At 46.2% G+C, this 20980-nt stretch overlaps 1 protein-coding gene, 1 non-coding gene and 1 pseudogene across 3 annotated transcripts in view; 2 read left to right on the top strand and 1 right to left on the bottom strand.

The window, feature by feature from the left end:
* The window catches only part of LOC126545730 (uncharacterized), a 984485-nt gene that overhangs the window by 928100 nt on the left and 35405 nt on the right, over nt 1-20980 (top strand). For both annotated transcript variants that reach the window (XM_055061186.2, XM_050193681.3), the window contains one exon: nt 11711-11919. In XM_055061186.2, coding sequence (XP_054917161.2) covers nt 11711-11919 — 209 coding nt within the window. The remainder of the gene's footprint in view (nt 1-11710; nt 11920-20980) is intronic.
* On the bottom strand, nt 12636-20491 carry LOC140215264 (uncharacterized; annotated as a pseudogene).
* On the top strand, nt 19500-19574 carry TRNAC-GCA (transfer RNA cysteine (anticodon GCA)). Its single transcript has one exon. It is a non-coding gene; the product is annotated as a tRNA-Cys (tRNA).

The following is a 20980-nucleotide window of genomic DNA, read 5'->3' as shown; positions in this document are numbered from 1 at the left end:
AAAATCATATCACCCGCCGTGGTTGCTCAGTGGCTATGGTGTTGGGCTGCTGAGCACGAGGTCGCGGGATCGAATCCCGGCCACGGTGGCCGCATTTCGATGGGGGCGAAATGCGAAAACGCCCGTGTACTTAGATTTAGGTGCACGTTAAAGAACCCCAGGTGGTCTAAATTTCCAGAGTCCTCCACTACGGCGTGCCTCATAATCAGAAAGTGGTTTTGGCACGTAAAACCCCATAATTTAATAATAAAAATCATATCGCAATTCTCTAAGCTGCACCTAATATTTCATTTAATGCGGACGAAAATGATATATCATATGCCACCCTGAAATACACCACTAATTCCTGAATGTGGCATTCGCAAAGCTTTTACAAGTATTGTAACAACTTGACATACATAATAAATTCATAGGTCAAATTTGCCCGATTGAGATGCTCCAAGGGATGCAGTTTATAGAGATGTGGTATTAGTTTTTGATGGTAACTTACGGATTTGCAAACTTCGTACTTCCATTCTTTTTTCTGATTGACTGATTTCCGCCAACTCTTGTCAATACTGGCATGGACTAAATCAAAATTATTTTTGTTGCAATCATTGTGATTTAACGTTCTCTCTTAAATGCAACAATTCTCATTCAGATCGTTGAGCTGTTTTCTCATAAAATCATGCCTTTTACATTTATTTGAGCGGCCGGCATGGAAGATAGGCCCGAACTAAAGCTTCCTCTTATTGCATCACACCGGTTCTTAGGAAATCCACGAAACATAACGCTGACTATACGGAAGCCCGCGGCCGCAGTCGTGCACAAATAATAAGAACAATGAAGAAAAAAAAACCCCAACGGAAGCTTCGAGGGAGCCGTTATCTCGGCCAGACACCCGGAATGCCGACGAGCTGTCTGGAGAGGTGTCTAGCAATATCGTCGGTTCATTGCCAGTCGAGCAAGTAGCAGGTTGTCTTCAAGATAAAGCTGATACATGAGCGCGCTCGTTTTCAAGTACTGAGGTAAAGCAAGAGTCTCCGGGTGTGCTTCTTTTTATTAGGTTTTCTTTTGTGGTGCGTCATGGCATACGTCACGGCGTGAATTTCAAATCTTTAAGGTCGATACGTCACGTGGTGGCGAAAAAGGAAACTAAACGCATGTCCAGAATTCCTGGGTATGATAGCTCTATATTAGAGTTCATGTAACGTGCACGATCATTTATATAGGTCAGGAATAGTTGTGGGCCTACAACGGAACTCTGAGGGACGCCAGATTTAAGACACCAAGGAGAAGAAGCGTAATGATTATTAGAGATAACATATCGGTCGTGGTTAGATAAAAGCATTTGATCCATGTGGGCATTGCGTAGGTTAATATTCAATGTGCAGATTTTCAGTTCAAGTAGTGAATCAAGTACTTTATCGAACGATTTAGAAAAGTCACGAAAAATTCCATGTAAAAGGCAGCTTCGGTTTAGAGCTGCCGCGATGTGATGTAAGACGTGCGTCACAGGAATAATTTTTCTGGGGTGCACGTTGGCAGGAAGAGGCATTTGATGCAAGATATGCGAGTAGAGTAAATTACGTCTTCTTAAAGCTTGCACGGGAGTCCAAGAGACTGCTCGCTAATTTAGAGCAGGCGGTTTCTCGGATTTAAGGAGAGGCACCACCATGTGACCTTTCAATATGATGGCAACGTGCTACATTCAATGTACTGTGTAAAGAGGTATGATAAGAAATCTGAAGAGTAAGCCTTTTTGTTTTCCAGAAACTTGGCGTTCATTTCATCATCCCCTCATGAAGCCGAAAGCTTAAGTTTCTCAATTAATTTAACTATTATCGCAAAATCGACTACAATTGCATCCGTAGGAAAGAACTCGCGATTACGCAGCTGCGGCGTGAAAGCGGCAGCTCACTTTGTAGTAATAAATAAAAACATTTCTTTCACGCTCTTTCGGGATGTTGACGGGGTTGAAGCAGTCTTCTGCTAATTACATTTTTCATCCTGTCATGTGTTCTTGCCTAGCACCAGTGCTAAGTAATCTGCTATTAGCCAAACTGGACAGAGACCTGTCAGAGCGCCGTCACGAATTTAAGGCTATAAAAGTTTTTAGGAATGTTGATGGCTTTTTAGTTCTTATTGACTGTACATCCGCTTGTTTTATTAATGAATGTGCCCCCGTTTTTACCGCTATTGGTGACTGTCTTAAGCCACTAGAAGTGACCTTTGAAAGGCCATGTGACGGGAGGATTAGATCCCTTGACAAGTTTGTGCTCACCGATAACAAAAAGCTGCTGGTGTTACGAAGCTAGGGCAAGCAAGCCACTCTTGCCACTTCGTTCACGCATACAGAGCTTGTGAAGAGGGAATCGCGAAGGTGGGCTTCAGCGAAGCACTGAAGAAATCATACCGGCATCACGTCGGACGGCAAGCCCCCCGTTTAAACTGCGCTGGTTAACCGAGCCGCGTGCTTGTGTCAGTCGCAGAAGGACAGCCAAAGAAGGCACAGGAAAGCAGTTCGGAGCAGGCGCATGGTACAAGCAGTGACAAACGAAAGGTTGCGGCCATCCCCTAAATACACGGCTTCTCCCATAGATTAAAGAAGATTGCTGGAAGGAGCGGCATCAGCGTTGTATTTTCGGCGCCTAATAAATAGGTCAGCCTGTGTAGAAACACAAGGCCAGAAAGAATCGCACGTACCGCATGCCAAAAAGAACATAAAAACAAATTTATTGATCGCATCGTGGGTGAGTTATACCGCATTCCTCTCGGGTGTGGGCGGCCCTACGTTGGTCAAACAGGTAGATGGATAGATTACCGGCTACGCGAACAAAATAACAAACGACCTTTCTGCGTCTCTCGTAGACGCTGTGGAATGTACGGACGTTAAGAGGTAGCATTAGCTCGGGCCCAACTCCCATGCGGCCTATTCAAATACATGTAAAACGCAAAAACGCTTTCCTGAGATGACCGCTGGACTGATTTTAACGAAATGCGTTCCATTTTAAAGAGAAAGTTAAATTCTAGTGACTGTTGGAAACGCAAGTTTGATTTACGGCCTGAATTTTGTGAAATGAATTTTAAAATATTCACAAGTTCGAAAACATAGAGGCACGACGTTTAAAGATCAATAGCTCTAAATCAAGAACAGATATCTCGGTTCTGTAATGGCATCCATTATATTACATAAAGCGGACAAATTTGATATATCAATTTATACCTTAGGTGAATTTGTTACGTTGTGTGCAAGGGTTTTGCAAAAGCTGTATTTTCGCATCACTGAATTTCTGTAGATTCATGTTTAACAAATCAATTTTGTCCGCTTTAGATGCACTATCAAATGCAATTCATAGGATTGTGATATCATTTTTCCTTGCTGAGTTGCAAACTTGACAGTTAGGTTTCCTGAACATTTTCAATTTTTGCCAACATTTAATAAAAAATTATGACATAAATAAAAATTGGGAACCAACAGTCACTAGATTCTAAGTTTTGTTTTAAAATGCATCAAACCTCGTGAAACTTGGTGCAGTGGTTGCCGAGAAAAACGATGTCTCCCTTTACATGTATTTAGATAGGAGCATCCGAGCTCATAAAATTGTGTGCCGGCTGAAGAAAGGCTGCCACGGAGTGCTTCTGACGGTTACCCTAGCTTATTTGCTCCGTTGCGTCGACAAAAAGGAAAGGCAAAACAAAACGAACCGTATCAAAAGCCCAGAATCAATCATCGCTCGTCGCGACTAAACGCTCTTACCATGACGAGTCATTTCCAGGCGACGAGCGGGTATACGCTTTATCAAGAACGATGATAACGCCGGCGGGACAAGCATTCTGGCGAAGTTCAATGCGCAGGGATGGCTTTTAATTGTTTTTTTTTCTTGACGTCATCATGCGTCACCGCGGGAAGTTTGAAAAGTTCAAGGTCAGTACGCCACGTGCTGGCACTCACGCGAACTAAACCCTCGTGTCCAGAGCAGCTGGATACGTGCGCCGCGTTGACCTGTGGCTGGTACGTGGCGCCGTGAGGTTGTCCTTCGTCGGCGTATTCTTTGCTTCGAGACTTCGGCGGGATGGCGGCGTCTGGTTGTTATGTCGTCTAGACAGGATTTTCGGCGTCTTCGTCGGCGGCCGAGGACCTTCGTCAGTTTGACGAACAGCAACCGCACTTCCATTGGTTGCTGCTTTTAGTTTTCCGGATATAGGCTCGCAGAGTGGCCCCAGTGTATGGCCTGCGCTGCAGCGACATGTAGCGCCCTGGTGACGGCGAACGGGACGGTCGTCGAGGGCGCCATTGAGTAGCGGCGAGGTAGTCGGCCAATATCGCGAGATTGTTCGCCAAGCTGTGGGCGCGGCGCGTTAACAGCGAACCCTCGCAGTCCCATCTCCCGGTATGGGCATCGGCGGTAGACGTGACCCGCTTCTCCGCAGTGGTAACAGAGCGGGCGGTGTTCAGGGGCGCTTGGGTAGCTTCGCTGGACGACGGGTTGGCGAGCTGGCGGCGGGCGGCGGGCGGCGGAACTCCGTCCTTACAGCGTTCTGGCGCGGAGTGTTACTTTGACGGCGGGCGACGGCGGCATAGGCCATCGCTTCAGGCTGGGTCTGTGGCGATTTCGGCTGGCCTTGGGGAAGTTCCAGTGAACGCTGGATTTCTTCTCTCACGACGTCCGCGATCGACGCAACCTGAGGCTGGGATCTTGGGAACATCTTCTGAAGTTCCTCTCGCACGACTGCTCTGATGGTCTCGCGTAGGTGGTCGGTGGCCAGTGATTGAACTTCGGCGTAGTTTGCTGGGCTTGCGCGGCGGTTGAATTGCCGGTTTCGCATTTCCAGAGTTTTCTCGATTCTCGTGGCCTCGTGAAGAAGCTCTTCGACGGTTTTCGGTGGATTTCGTATCATTCCGGCGAAAAGTTCTTGTTTGACGCCGCGCATGAGTAGGCGAAGCTTTTTGTCCTCGGACATTTCGGGGTCGGCGTGGCAGAACACGTGCGTCATCTCCTCGGTGAAGATCGCTAAGCTTTCGTTAGGTAGTTGCACTCGGGCTTCTAGCATAGGTTCGGCCCTTTCATTACGTACGACGCTCGTAAAGGTCCGCAGCAAGAAGCTACGAAACAGGTCCCACGTTGTCAGAGTCGACTCCCGATTCTCAAACCACGTTCTGGCGGCGTCTTCTAAGGCGAAGTATACATGCCGCAGCTTGTCGTCGGAGTCCCGGTTGTTGAAAGTCGCGATTCTTTCGTATGACTCGAGGAGGTTTCCAGATCTTCAGACAATGATCCATGAAAGGTTGGTGGGTCTCGAGGTTGTTGCAGCAGAATGGGGGACGCTGGGGCAGGCAATGCTGGGGCAGCATTGGGCAGCTAAGGTATTTAAATACCTATACAGAAAGAGCATTGACTCACAATGGCGGAAAAGAACTCGGAAGCTAACCAGTAAGTATGCCAGACAAGAGGACCGAGAAAGACAGAGCATTAAACGACAGGTTAAAAACTCGGAAGGTAACAATTGGATAAATTCAATGGAAAAGAAGTATAGTGTTTAACTTTATGGATACTGGAAACAGGAGATCAGGAAGGAAGCGTTTTATAACTCAAGAGGCAGTGCCCTACTCTTTGAAGCTACCTCAGGATGTCTTAGAACGCGCAGCTATAGAAAGAAATTTAACGAAGAAGAAGACACATGTACTGTGTGGTAAATCTGTAGAAACAATAGAACACCTCATACTAAAGTGTGATGGTATCCATGCCGATGTCGATGCGGGCACAGTCACGCTTCATGAGGCCCTAGCGTTTGGAGATAACAATAATCATGTAAATAAATATGCGGTGGACCCCCTCACGTGCCAAACCTTCTCAGCTTACGTCATGTCGTGATCGGCTTTACGACAAAGCGCCAGCACGTCCTGGATATACGAAACATAGGACTCTGTGAGGGATTCGGCACGAGAGGCCAGTTCCTGCTTTGCGGCAATTTTACGGCCGGCTGGTTTGCCAAACAACTCTGTTAACTTCTCTTTACATTGGTCCCAGCTGGTCAGCTCCTCTTGATGGCTTTCGAACCACACATTTGCCGTACCTCTTAGGTAAAGCAGGTTAGCTAGCATAAACGTAGGGTCCCATCTTTTGATTCCACTCACACGTTCGTACATAGCCAGCCACTCCTCAACGTCGGCGCCAATAGTCCCGCTGAAAGTTCCGGGATTCTCGGGTTGCACAACCCCAACCGAAGGGGACAGCGACGTAGCGTGCGATGGTGACGTTGGAGGCGGCAAGGACATTGATCCTGAGTGCTCACCGTGATTCATGGTGACGATGGTGATGCGACATCCACTGCGGAGCTCCGTTTCCAGCCGTGGTACCCCGGCCGCACCTCCCACCAATCTGTTACGGGGTGTTGGGAGTATAAGACTGTATTTACAATGTACATACAAGCAGAGTCAACGGGGTTAAAATGGTTGAACAACACGCAGCAGCCAGCGCCTCGCGATATTCTTCCCCTCTCTCCGCAACAATATTAACTCTATGCGGTGTCAGGATTGGGGGCTCAATCCCATCGCTCGAGATCCGTTGCCAAGATTGGAGTCCGGCATGAATTCGAAGGTAGCTGGCCCATGCCGTCGTCCAACTTAAACACGCTGAGGACGTAGATGAAGGGAAGAACTGCTTCTCATCGAGAACGAGGAAAATGGGTTTATTTACAGAAATTAAATCAGTCCAACATGACTGCTCAAGAGAAAGTGTGTCAGTCCAACCTGACTGCACGAGAGAAGTGTGTCGAGCCTCCGCCCAACAGCCGTTTTTAAACGCTCGGTCCTTCGGCGATACAAGGCAGCGAATGTTCGTTTCGTCATCGCAAAACTAGCCGCCTCCCGCGACAAGGTGACGCACACACACACGCAAACACACAGGTGCGAAGGACTGGAGCCGACGACCGAGGGGAGTCGTTCCGGGAAGCTCGGAGACATCCTGGGTAGCTCGTTGTCCCGCCGCGGCTTGCTCATGCGTAGCGAAATCAGGTTCGCGCTGGGGACCTCGGGCACAATAGTTCGTCCGTCGAACCCGTTTCGTCACAACGGAGATGGGGCTCGTGGATGGAGGTGGTTTTCAGCACAAAGCCCGCTTCTTCGAACGCAGTCTAGCTGCAGCGACGGAGAGTGGGGGATGCGCGCCTTGTCGTAATTGGGTGGCAATTTTTCCTTGCAGCTCGCCATTCTTAACAGCGGGCAGCCAAGCAAACTAAAAGGTAGCGCAATTTCTCCTCGCCCGGGCTCCTCCTCACCGCCCGCTCTTTCACGCGCCTTGGCTCGTTTTCTCGGCGGGGCGCGCGTAGTCGCTATTCCGTTCGGCGTACCGCGTCGGTACACCTCCCGGTTGCATTTTTGTCGCGTACTCGGCATTTGTTGCGTCTCGTATCTTGCCGCAGTATCCTAGGCCTTCTTGGCGGGCCAGAGGTGTGACTCATTCGTTTTTGCCGCAAAAGGATCACAGAGATGTGCAGGCGAACGAAAGGCTTGTAGTTGTTTCAACAATAATTTGCTCCCGTTGGTGATGACTGTTTCAGAGAGCAAGTGCAAGCTCGATTATCTGTGTGAGTATACGTCCAATATAAGCAGCGTTGACAGAATCGTTAGAACGCAACAGCACCGATCCTAAACGCAGTCAGCACAAGGTTATTTGGGCACAAGTTGACGATTTTAATACTTAACTTCTGAGCATTGTCTGCCTAATTTTGGCACTGAGTGTCACAAAAATAGTCGGCTTATGTTTCGAGCGCGTTGACAATAAAAACCGAGCAGATCAAACATTAATCTGGTATAAACAAGCTCTAGTCCGTCCATAATATGCAGCTTCCGTAGCTTACTCGTATTTCGCAGAATTCTTGGGCCCTATAGCATAAAACTATTTCAATGTGTTTTTATTCCAATCTCCTGACGTCAAATTTGCGTAACCACCCACGCAAGCATCAGGCGGTAACCCGGAGGGTTGTCTGAACAGACCAATCAAACGCTCTCCTCGTTTAGAGGAGGTCACATTTTTTGGCTTTAAAACGAATAAGATTGCCTACAGTTAGCGGCTTGTCTTATATAATTGGCTTACAAGAGGCGAGGAGCAGGCTCCAGTGGAGAGGGATTCGATGGGGCCGAGTCAGTGCACTGAAAATCAATAACCGGATGAAGAGGGTGGTGCTGGCATTTGCGGTTGGTCCACTTTCCCTCACTTGGTTTGAGATGGCTGGTCGAAAATCGCAGCGCCATGCAACGGAAGGTTAAGAATGCCTCTAAACGGATCCTCAGCAAAAAAGAGTTTGCAGAGCGAGGCCGTAAACGTCCCCAAGGTGCTTGAAAACGTTACACGGCCACGCCAAAAGGTTTATTGTACGCAAATAAACCCATGCTCTAAGGCAGGTGCGAGTAGCCAGTGCTTGAGGGATCGGGGGCAGCCACCTTTTACTCCTTCCGAAAGGGGAAGCCTGCGGCTATGGAGTGAAAAATTTAGTTTTGTTCCGCATATTAATGCATCTTTAACCCGTACACGTCACTTTGTCGCGGTGAATTTTCGCGGTTTTGTGACGTCACGTGTCAGGCAGGTGAAGTGGGTGCAGCGCGACAAATTCCGACCAATACCCGAAGGTTAATGGCTAAAACGCGTCGAATCAGGCCTAACTAATTCTTTTGTTCGGTCCAATGATGCATAATCAGTGTTTACGCGGAATATCAGATGGGGAGCTATCGCCGTTTTCGTGGCGTCGCGTGACAGACAGGCGTCGTGGGGGTGGTTCAAAAAAGTTTTGACCAATCGCGGAGGGCTGATTGCAGAAATGGAATAGAAAAGTTTGGAATAGCTTTACGTGATAGCGCTCCTAGGGTATCATGCCATCATCATCATCATCAGCCTGGTTACGCCCACTGCAGAGAAAAAGCCTCTCCCATACTTCTCCAACTACCCCAGTCATGCGCTAATTGTGGCCTTGTTGTCCCTGCCAACTTCTTAATCTCATCCACCCAACTAACTTTCTGCCGCCCTTTGCAACGCTTCCCTTATGCAAAACAAAAAATTAAACAAAAAATAACACTCGATCTCAACAGTAACGGCGAGCAGAGTCTTCGGCAGTCGAAATGCAATCAGCGAGTCTGGTGCGTCCTTTATTTACACATTACTGAACGTTCCTTCCAGCGTAGTCACTGTTGCTCGCATTCTCTCGAGAATATACATCACTGATCGCTTTCAGCGTATACTTTTATTAGACAGAGTTATTTCGCTCCAGAATCGGCGACACTATTCAGAAAAGTTCCGATTAATGTAGGCACGTCTTGCGCCTAGCGATAACTTTGTAACAGTGATTAACTCGTGGAAAAAATGGTCAATGAATAAACAATGTACTTTTCTCATTATTGTCACGCTGCCGGAGCGGTAAAGAAGAAAGCATTTTTAAAGGCGTCAGATTAGCTCTATATGGCGCGATCTTCTACCGAGAAAAAACAAGCAACACTCAAGCGCAACGATAACGCTGTTTCGACCGAGGATGAGAGCTTGGGAGGACGTCGGGCTTGGTCTGACATTCAGGACGTTTTTGAAAACACGCTTGTATTTACATTTTCTACAAGAACGAGGAACGATTTGGTAAGATTTTCAAGTTCAAGCGGCAGCTGCGATTATCTCTCACAGGGCATCTATCTCGTCTTTTAACTCCTTGGTCGTCCTGGTCACGTGATCTTGCCCCAATCTATTGTCATGAGATGGGTCACATCAGCCTCGGCTGTTTGGAGGTTTGGAGCTCTATCCTTTTGTGGACAATTTTACCGAAAGCACGCGAACGTTCACTGTGCACGAACGGGTAAATAGGAAAACACACATTGACCCCGTCGCCAACGTGGACTTTGCAGTTTGGGCCCTGTGGTAGTCCAGTCTGTGCCCGGCTCGCTCCTTCATAGTCGCCCCAAGATGGAAGGGAAACGACAAAGGCGCAGTGGTTATCGACAGGAGAGAACGGCACTACGAGTTCCTTTGAAGGAATGTCGCTCTGAAAATTGGCCAAAACCGTTTGGCGGTGTCCAAACGGTTGTCATAAATCGCCGCATTTGAAGATGGCTCTGACGAGGTCGTAGGCTCGTTCACGATTGTCCCCTTTTCCACGAATGCCTGGTATCGGGGGGTGATCACAGCGGCCCGTCCGTCGCCAGGAAGAAGGCTCGCAAGGGTGCCCCTTTTGAGAGGCAGCTCAGCAGGCTGAGCTCCGGCTCGAAGTCTCGTGCCCGTTGGAAAGGTCACGTCCATGATGTGTATCATCCTGATGCGAACATTTTCTCAGGCAGGCCGCTCGGACATCAAATAACAAGGGAGAGCCTTTGTGTTTTGGTTCGGATTTTCTCTCCCGATTACATTTTTTGTTTCATCTGTAAATTTCGATGGACTTTTTGCTTTTGCCATTTGCAGCCGATTTACAGTCTCGGGTTTTCTCGCCTTCTTCATGCGCGAAAGGCAAAACTATCTATTGGAGTTGCAGGGAACAGAGCTTCATGTAACGTGACTGCGATATCATTGGTAGAATAGAAGCGGGCGCAGCATCGCGACCTTCGATGATTTTTCTACCCAAGACCGCGGCGAGGCACGATTCTTACAGTGCGTGCGTAAAACGGCACCGGCGCGTCCTTGTGCGAAAAATCGCGCTGTTTGGTTCCAGCTTGAAACACCTGATCACATTTGTGACACAAAGGATGATATTAACAGCTTCCCGTATTGCATCGGATGTATGCGACTGTTTAGTTTCTCTTCGCTGCGCGTCTGTTATCAGTTTGATTTCGCGTGACAAGATGGCCCACGAAGAAGGCCACCGTGTGTGAGCCGGCTTCGGAAGATTCACAAGACAGCGCGCGCATCATTCCGAGAACGTCCTCCGGAACATCTTCAATGCCTCAAGCCTTCTACAGTGAAGCACACGTATCTACTGCGCCACATAAAGCCAGGTGATGAGCAAGGCGTCGCACTTCAATACGCGTTTTGTGCCTCAGTATCGATTTCAGGGTAAACTAGAGTGCACTATTTTAATTTTACTGTCAATCTTGATAATGTTCCCAACGCTGCGCATTTTGTGTTTCTGTTGACGACTTTTCTCCTCCCCAAAAGACATGAAACAAAAGAATTGAGACGCTGCGGGGATAAAGTAAGAGAAAAACGATTTTGTTTTTCTTCCTTGCCAAGGAGCCCTGTATTGCTGCTTTGAACTAACGACAATTAAACTGTATTAAGGACAAACGGGTTCGCTGAGTCGTGCACAAACTTGTTTGGTGTAAACATATTTGTTTTTGCTTTCATAATAAAAATGCCCCTGCAAGTTAACAGTGGTACGGAACAGGGAATGCTGTCAGCAACGGGACTCGTCTTCGTTTCGAAACGTTGCCCTAAAGCGGAATTGCCTGTTCTACGCCAGTCACTCAAAGCCTCCATCTTCTCGTGAACAGTTCTTTTCTGTTACATATCTGCAAGTTTTACGCAGATAAATTAAACGATAAAGTTCCATCAATATACATTTCTGGCATAGTAGAGGGGTGGTCTTTTCAAGACTATTACGGTTGTTATGTTAGGTTACCAATAGCCTTAGCGAGCCCTGCTGCGTTTCTGAACTGTAGACAAACATTTCAAAGTATGTGATAAAATGTAGAGGAACCCGGTTAAAGGAAACTAGCCCCAGAGCTATTGTAAACACACCTGCTCTTTCGTGCACTCCGCAGGCGAGAGAACGAGCGGCTGCACGTTCGTCTCGGCTCGGTGCGCAAGGCTTCGCCCTGGGACACGCGGCTGTCGAGACCGGCGAGGCTCTCGGCCGACGGAGCCCTGGCCCTGGTGGGGCTCGAGGCGGCCCTGCCGCTCTCCAGCGCCGTGCGGCCGGCCTGCTTGCTGCCGGCGCCCGACGACGCGTGCGCCACTCTGGCCTACCGAGGTATCTTGGGGCCGCTATGCCTTTCGTTCTCGTGGGCGACCCTTGAGAAGAGTTGCTCCACCAACGAGTTCTTGTCTGTACTGAGCAGCCACCACGCTTTTTATACGAGAGCGGATAAACTTAGAAGAATTATGTTTTCGCAACCTTTTTAACTAAACCAGACAGTTTACAAAGGTGCCAAATTCTACCGACAACTTCCATCACATGAATATTCATGGTAATGCTGGCCGCCCAGTTTTTGTGATCTTCTAAGGGGTGAATAGTAATCCTCCCTCTTCTCTGCTGGATCAATCATCCGAGGATATGCCGCTGTGAGGTTACGTAGTTAATCTTTACACACAGCGCACAGCAGGAACACGTTATGAATTATTGTGTATGATATTGAGTATACATAAAGCGCTCGATAAAAGAGCGCTGACCATCTGCGATGAAGAAACCCGTACGGACTCTGAAACGTCTCTTTTTCTCGTTGACTTGTACTGCACCTTCATCAAAAGAGCGTTTAATGTAGAAACAAGTCGCAGTTTAAAGCTAAGCATCGTCTGCCATAACAAATTCGTAGACAGCCATAATTATAAGGATAGTAGTCCTATCAGCCGTGTAAACTTGCAAACGCTCGCTTACTAACTAGATTAACAAACATGCTGTCAGCGCACACAGGCAAACGTGAACACATCGCACGAACACGTCACCGCCCTCGGGCTTTATGCGGAGCGTCACAGCGGCGTCAGAAATGCGCCCAGAGTGTCCATGTGATAACTGTCGCAATAAACAATACAAAAAGTCTTCAGAAGTTCCAGTGGAGTTGTCTAAGTATGCGTAAGCATACCCCAAAACTTTGTTTGGCCCACCGCCAAAGTTCAATTTGGCCTACCCCCGAATTTCAAGTTCGTCTACCCACAAATTTACGTTGGCCCACCTCGAAATTTCAAGTGCACCACCAGAAAATTTCCAGTTCGGCCACCTCCCAATTTGAAGTTGGCCCACCCCCAAATTCCAAGTTCCGCCACCCCCAAATTTCAAGTTGGATGAACCCAAAATTTCAGTTGGCCCACCCCTACTATAAGCTTTTCTATGCATTTTCTATGGTGCCCTACGTTTTCCTACAAGTATTGTCTCTCGTCAATGTTTTTTTTTTCGTTGTTCCTTATCGCTATAAGGCTACCCCCAATAACCTACATTCAGAAAATTATATCGAATAAATGTATTGTGAAATTAGGCATTTCTCTGCAGATACAAGGCACTTCATGCCAAAGAATGCTTACGCATTTAAATAATTCTTCGAAACTGCCATCGAGAATGATCTCGGTAACGGCACACCGTGAGACTCGCGAAGCGCGACCATACTCGAAATGTATTTTGCAGTGGGTATAAAAGTATTACGAACAGAATGACGTTGAAAGAGTGTCAATTTGTGTCATACGCTACATTACCCCGTTGAAGAACGGGAAGCTTTATTACAGGACATGAAGCACGCCAGTCCCGTTTAGCAGCAGCAATATTTTTTCATGCTGAAATATATGGGAGCAGCGCCAGCTGCACTTGACAAGAAAATATGCAAGAACGTTCAGGATGTATTTTTTACCGAACACTTGGACAGCTCTCTAACAACAAATCGCCGTATCCCTTGAGAGCCTTCGCAGGATTGCAATATCTTTCCCGGGTGACGCATCGGTCAGCATGCGTACCCGTAACTGCAAGGTGCCCCCTTTGGCGAGTAGCCAGTCCGGAAGCTTGGTTTCCTCTCATCAGCGGCGACATAACGCGCCGTCTAGCGAGAAAACAGTTTTCAGTAGCTCGTGTTCTAATATTGCGTCGGCTAATTTCTCGCTAATCTAGATGTACTGTACGTGGCTTCTCGTTGCCTGCTACAACACAGGAGCGCATGCCCTTGCAACGCCTTGGACAGCAGAAGCGCAGCGGGCGACACATCCGAAGGTCCGTTTTACCAGGCAGGTGTGCAACGAACTTGTCAGATCAGTTATTATTTGAGCGACAGGGTCTACACAATTTGATGCGAGCCCTTGTCAACTTGCCTATTGTCAGCGAAGCCCACAGCCTCAAGTGACAACAACGATGCGGATTTGTGGACAGATATCCAAGCTGGCCAAATTTCACGTGTGAACCTTGGTACCACAATGCAAACCATTTTAACCTGCTTGAACGTTAAAATTAGACTCTGACATTGATGTGATACACCGTGTTCCAACAAAAATAATACAACTGCACCAAACATCATTGTCAATCTCGCTTCTCGAAATATTAGGGGCAAAATTCTGAAAAAGGCAAAAAAGAAAACAAAGAATCAGCACGGGTCCCATGGGTTCTGATTGTCAGTTTATAAATCAACATTTGTGCCAAGCAAGTAAAGTTCTTTCGGAGCTTGCACTGAAAGCAAAACGAAAAAAGGCTGGCAATTCATATGGGTATTGGACGAAAAAATTCTGATGAGGAAATCTGAAAACTCACGTGTGGTCGGCATTACAAGCACCGAAGATTTTGCTCAGATTGCATAAACACTTGGAATCGGCACCCCTGGTAACAACGTTATTTAGTTTTAATGGCTTATAACCTTGACAAACTTCAAGACCTACATCGTAAACAACATCACTTTTAACTTTTGCACTGTAACTTACGCAGTACTGGAATAACATTTTCAAAGCCTATCAGCACACTTATCGAAGCATACGCTTACTTGTGACATTATAGCTATAACAGAAACATGGCTAAAAGCAGGTGAAACAGTCCAGCTACCGGAATATGACACAGTGTTGCAACCAAGACTGGGGACAACCCGAGGTGGAGGAGTGGCACTATTTATTATTTCATTTTCATTTCATTTTATCATACTGACAGCCTCATCTGGCCTATAATAGGGGTAGACTGGAGCATACGTACTCCAAAATAAGCACTCCTTATACAAACAACTATAAACACACAACAATGATTGAGAAAGGATAGCCATAGCTCTTTACACTGGAGCACAGAAAACAATGCATAAAATACACTACACATCTTTAAAGAGTAAGCCATTAAGTTTTTTAACGAAACAAGGTACACATTCAGATGAAACAGTTGAATTTGGCAGCCTGTTCCACTCATTTATCAGCCGCGGAAAAAAACTGTACTTAAAGCAATCGTTGTGGTGTCTCGGAGGAGGAATGTACATGTTATTCCGGTGTCTTGATGTTTCCCCAGTGTTTATTTCTATGTACTTTGATCTGTCAATTTTTACTTGATCTTTATTTATTAGAAAGAGTAATTTAAGCCTTTCATACTCCGTCCTTTGTTCTATAGTGATTGAAGGTGAGCTTGTTTACAAAGTTGAGTTGGCGAGTGCAAACGCTGGTATTTGTTAAAAATGAAACGTGAAGCCAGTCTTTGTATTCTGTCTAGCTTACTGCAAGTACTTTTTGTATACGGATCTCACACCACCTTTGCGTACTTCATGATTGGCTGTACGAGTGCCTTGCAAGCCAAACATTTGATTTCTGGCCTGGCGATGGGCAGATTTCTCTCAAATCTCTACAGCGCTTTGTTGGCCTTAGCACAAACGGAGTCGATATGTAAACTCTATCGCATATCTGACGTCATCCATAAACCAAAGTATTTGTGCACTTCGACTCTGGCAAGCTCGTGATCACCTATGGAGTACGTCCATTCTAGGATGCTTTTTTTCCTGAAAACGCTCATTGCAACAGATTTTGCTGCATTTAGATGCATCTGTCAAGTAATGCACCAGTTATTAATTTTCTGGAGGTTTGCATTTAGTTCTGATTGATCATAAGGAGATTTAATTGGATTATAAATTACGCAATGATCTGCGAAAACCTTATAGGGACCGTAATATATTTAGGTAAATCGTTGATAAAAAACGAAATCAGCAATGGTCCCAAGACACTACCTTGGGCAACTCCAGAAATAACGTTAGTAAATGTAGACTTTTTAGTATTGGCTTGAACGTACTGGCTTGCGATTGGAGAAATAGGAGGAAAACCATTGCGTTATGTTTGGGTTTTTAAAGATAGTATTTATTTTTAACAACAGTTTAGCATGGGGCACCTTACCGAGCGCTTTCGCGAAATCCAAAAATATTATATCAACCTGACCCCGGGAGTTTATTTGAGAGGCGAGATCGTGAACAAGCTCAACGAGCTGAGTAGTCGTGGATAGGCCTTTTCGAAATCCATGTTGCTGAGGGTAGATTATGTTGTGAATATCTAGATATGCCAAAGGAGACAATATGCTCGGGAAGCTTGGAACAAGTATTTGTAAATGAAATGGGACGGAAATTTTTGCAGTCGTTAGTACTACCACCTTTGTGTATCGGTGTGATCTTAGCGCCGTTCCAAGCATTGCGAAAGCAACCACTGGTTATTGAGGAGTGGAAAATAATTGTTAAATATTTCGAAATCCAAACTGCGTACCTATATAGAAATTCATTTGGTACTCCATTAGGTCCTGCGCATTTCTTTTTGTCGATTTTAAGGAGCAGGTTCAATACCCCTTCTTCACTTATCGCCATTTCTTCTATGGTAGGTGTGTCAGAAACCTCATTAAAAGTCGGTACTTGTCTATCATCGTGGGTGAACACTGACGAAAAAAAAAGCATTAAAAGTTTCAGCACATGCTTGTAGGTCTTCTTTCTCGGCATTAAGACTGGTTTGTGTATTTGGGTTCACGTATCTCCAGAATTTTTCTGGTGCTTCGTGTAAGAAATTCTTTAACTTAACATTATAAAAATTATCTTTGGATTTCTTAACAAGAGGCCTCAATTCCGTGCTCATAATGTGAATGGTCCTCTTCCCCTCAGGGCAAGGTTTCTTTGAGTCTGCTTTACGTTTAAGTTTCAGTTGCCATTTGGCATAGATCACTTCACGTGTTACCCAAGGATTTTTCTTTGCTATCTTTTTTAGCGTGTTGGAATAAACATTTGAATGCATTCAGTGACCACCTGCGAGAAATAATCCTATAGTCTATCCGTAGCTGAATTTGATTTTTGCTGGAGAACAAATGTATCGAAGGAGTTTTCAAACATTTCTAAAACAGAAGCCTTCGGCAGCCTCAAAATTCAAAACTGCATTTTTGTAATCATTATGCAACTTGGCGGGTGCCATATCTAAGGAAAAGATAGCCATCTTAAGATCAGAGATACCCTCAATTACATCACAAGAGTTAACGTTTGCTTCCAGGGGCGATGATACAAATACAAGGTCGAGAATAGAGAAAGCAGTCTTAAAAACACGTGTGTATTCTTACACAATTTGGCATAGGTTAAAACAAAATGCAAGGTCTACAAGATGTTCACAATGTGCTACTTCGGTTCCTGTAATTTCATGTGAATCCCATCAGTTGAAATCACCCAGCAAAATTATTTTGTCGTTATGGCGCATATTAGAATCCATAAAACATATTAAGTCGGTCAGAGTCGTAACAGGAGAACAAGGGGATCTGTACATAACTCCAATGTACAGAGGGAGATCATTTATATCGAATATTAACCCATACCGCCTAAATGGCATCAGGACCTGGTAAAATTTGAAACCCTATGTTTCTTTTAATCATAAGTGCTACCCCGCCACCTCTCCCGTCTCGATCTTTCCTTATTAAGACGTAACCTGGTGGTGTAACTTCCACATCGTGTAAATCACTTTGTAACCATGTCTCGGTGATGGCGAATATGTCAGGATTTTGTTCCAGGCTTAAACTTTCAATTAAATTGCTTTTATTGAACACGCTTTGAGCATTTAGGATTATAATTTTAGTCAACTTGTTTGGGTCTAACAGGTCATTGGTGCTTGGGCTTAGCAGATGCTTTGCACCTGACCTTTTGCTGGAATGTTCATTCCAGATGTATAGAGCATTGTTCATCAGCACTTTGTCATAAACCAGTCTTATTTCACTCCTTTCTTTCTTTCTTCTAGAGTTGAGATCCACAAATTTCTCCGTATTTCAGTAACTCGTTTAGAGTAGTCCTCACTAATGTTAATACGAGTGCCCTTTAGCTTGAAACAATTCTTCAATATTTTTACTTTGTCCCGGTAATCTGAAACTAGAATGATTACAGGGCGATTCTTGCCAAGAAATTTCTTTCCCAGTCTATGTATCCTTTCTATAGATTTCAGTTTCTGATTAAGAATGGACCCAAATATGTCGCCATTTATTTTTCTCAGTAGGTGGTCTTCATTCTCGGGGCCTTCTTTTATTCCTCTAATAATAATGTTATTTCGTCTCCAGCGGTTTTCTAAGTCGTCAACCTGTCTACACAGTGCGCTCACTTCAATATCGCTCCTATCAATTGCATTCTCAAGTTTTTGCAGTCTGCCATCCACTTTATCTATGCACTCTAATTTCTTCTCAATAGTTAGTAATCTGTTCTGTACTTGAATCATAGTAGACTCGCATGAGGCCTGCTTCGCTTGTATTTGCAAAATATTAGACAGGATTGTTTTTTGCATTTCTAATAGTTCCTGAAACATTGAATCCATAATAGGTCCAGGGTTTACCTCTACATCCGCTGGCAATGAAAGCAACAGACCTGCTAGCGCAAAACATTCACTTGTGCAGTTTAAAATTGTCTGTGGACAAGAGAACACAATAAAGCAAGGATCGTCACTACGATAACCAAATTTCCAGCCACCAACATGCACAAGTAGGGGTACATTAGGTGACATGGTCACGGCTTCGTTGCCGTGACCACTGCCGCTCTAAGCAATCGGCGTCACACTTATACACACTGGCGTGGCGCTGGCGGTGTGGATCGATGATGTCGTCATGCCACGTAGTTGCGCGCAGCACAGATGATGCTCGTCATACAGGAACGGTGATACCGGCTTATTGAAGATATCGCCACTATCGATGCCCGTGCCGAGCTTGTGCGATGTAGCAACGGTGTGACGTAGGTGTCCAAACTGGTCCGTGCAAAGCGCCGAAAAGCCGGTCGACAAAGCAAGGCATCCCGCCAAAACCTGCACAAGTAGGGGTACATTAGTGACATCGTCATGGCATGGTTGCCGTGTCCATTGCCGCTCGAAGCAATACGCGTCCCCTTTATAGGCACTGGCGTGGTGCTGGCGGTATGGATTGATGATGTCGTCATGCCACGTGGTTGTACGCAGCAGAGAGGGTGCTCGTCATGCAGGAACGGTGATACCGGCTTATTGAATTTGACGTAGTAGTTTTGCGGAAACACGCAAGGTGGAGAGAAGTAATGAATAAAGGGAAAATCAGACATCCACCCGTTCGTAGCAATTGCTACAAAGGAAACCCATACGGCTTCCTCGAAAGAAAAGCCTCAGAGTTGAAGAAAAATTCGTCCTGGTCGGGGACTCGAACCCGGGACCACCGCCTTTTCGAGTCCCGGACCAGGACGAATTTTTCTTCAACTCTGAGGCTTTTCTTTCGAGGAACCCGTATGGGTTTACTTTGTAGCAATTGCTACGAACGGGTGGATGTCTGATTTTCCCTTTATTCGTTACTTCTCTCCACCTTGCGCCTTTCCGCAAAACTACTACGTCAAACTCTTGCCTTTGCTACGTGTGTTGCCGGCAAATTCGACTTCGCCCTGCAATCTGCTAGCCGCCTGGTTAGCTCAGATGGTAGAGCGGCTGCCCCGCAAAGGTGGTGGTCCCGGGTTCGAGTCCCGGACCAGGACGAATTTTTCTTCAACTCTGAGGCTTTTCTTTCGAGGAACCCGTATGGGTTTCTTTTGTAGCAATTGCTACGAACGGGTGGATGTCTGATTTTCCCTTTATTCCGGCTTATTGAAGATATCGCCACCATCGATGCCCGTGCTGAGCTTGTGCGATGTAGCAACGGTGCCACATAGGTGTGCAAACTGGTCCGTGCAAAGCGCCGAAGAGCCGCTACACAAAGCAAGGCATCCCGCCAAAACCTGCACAAGTAGGGGTACATTAGGAGACATCGTCACGGCTTGGTTGCCGTGTCCACTGCCGCTCAAAGCAATAGGCGTCCCTTTTATAGGCAGTGGCGTGGCGCTGGCGGTGAGGATTGATGATGTCGTCATGCCACGTAGTTGCGCGCAGCACAGATGATGCTCGTCATACAGGAACGGTGATACCGGCTTATTGAAGATATCGCCACCATCGATGCCCGTGCCGAGCTTGTGCGATGTAGCAACGGTGTGACGTAGGTGTCCAAACTGGTCCGTGCAAAGCGCCGAAGAGCCGGTTGACAAAGCAAGGCATCCAGCCAAAACGTGCGCAAATAGGGGTACATTAGGAGACATCGTCACGGCTTGGTTGCCGTGTCCACTGCCGCTCAAAGCAATAGGCGTCCCTTTTATAGGCAGTGGCGTGGCGCTGGCGGTCAGGATTGAGGATGTCGTCATGCCACGTAGTTGCGCGCAGCACAGATGATGCTCGTCATGCAGGGACAGATATACCTGCTTGTTGAAAATCTCGTCACCATCGATGCCCGTGCCGAGCTTGTGCGATGTAGCAATGGTGTGACGTAGGTGTCCAAACTGGTCCGTGCAAAACGCCGAAGAGCCGGTCGACAAAGCAAGGCATCCCGCCAAAACCTGCACAAGTAGTGGTACTTTAGGTGACATCGTCACGGCTTGGTTTCCGTGTCTACGAATAAATAACCCAAATAAGTAAGAGTGTCCACAAATAAGTAAGAGTAACATTAAGCATGTTACTCTCCCAGAAAGCTCAATCTGTCAATTAGATACTGAAATTAGATTTGTTCAGTTGAAATGCGGTGCCACACTAGTGGGGTTCCAGCCTCCTTCTTCAAACATGAACGATTTTTTTAGAAGCATGGAAACAATAATCGTACCCCTTATTTCCTCAGATGACACTATAGTCGTTTGCGGAGATTTCAATTGACTTGATTCACTTGAATCACTCAATCTAAAAAATGTAATTTCTTCCCCGACACCTATTACAAACCACTGCGAGTCTCTTATTGATCACATCTTTTGTGGTTCTCAATTTAGCGAATGAGCACGTATTCGCTATGTTATCATTGCAAATTAGAACCCCACTTTTCTCTTCTCACCTCGTAAATACATGTCCTCTATGTCTAATACACGGGA

Source organism: Dermacentor andersoni, chromosome 1 (assembly GCF_023375885.2).
Source record: "Dermacentor andersoni chromosome 1, qqDerAnde1_hic_scaffold, whole genome shotgun sequence".
Lineage (NCBI taxonomy): Eukaryota > Metazoa > Arthropoda > Arachnida > Ixodida > Ixodidae > Dermacentor > Dermacentor andersoni.
Note: the sequence above shows the minus strand (reverse complement) of the source record. Positions and strands in the feature narration are given on the sequence as shown.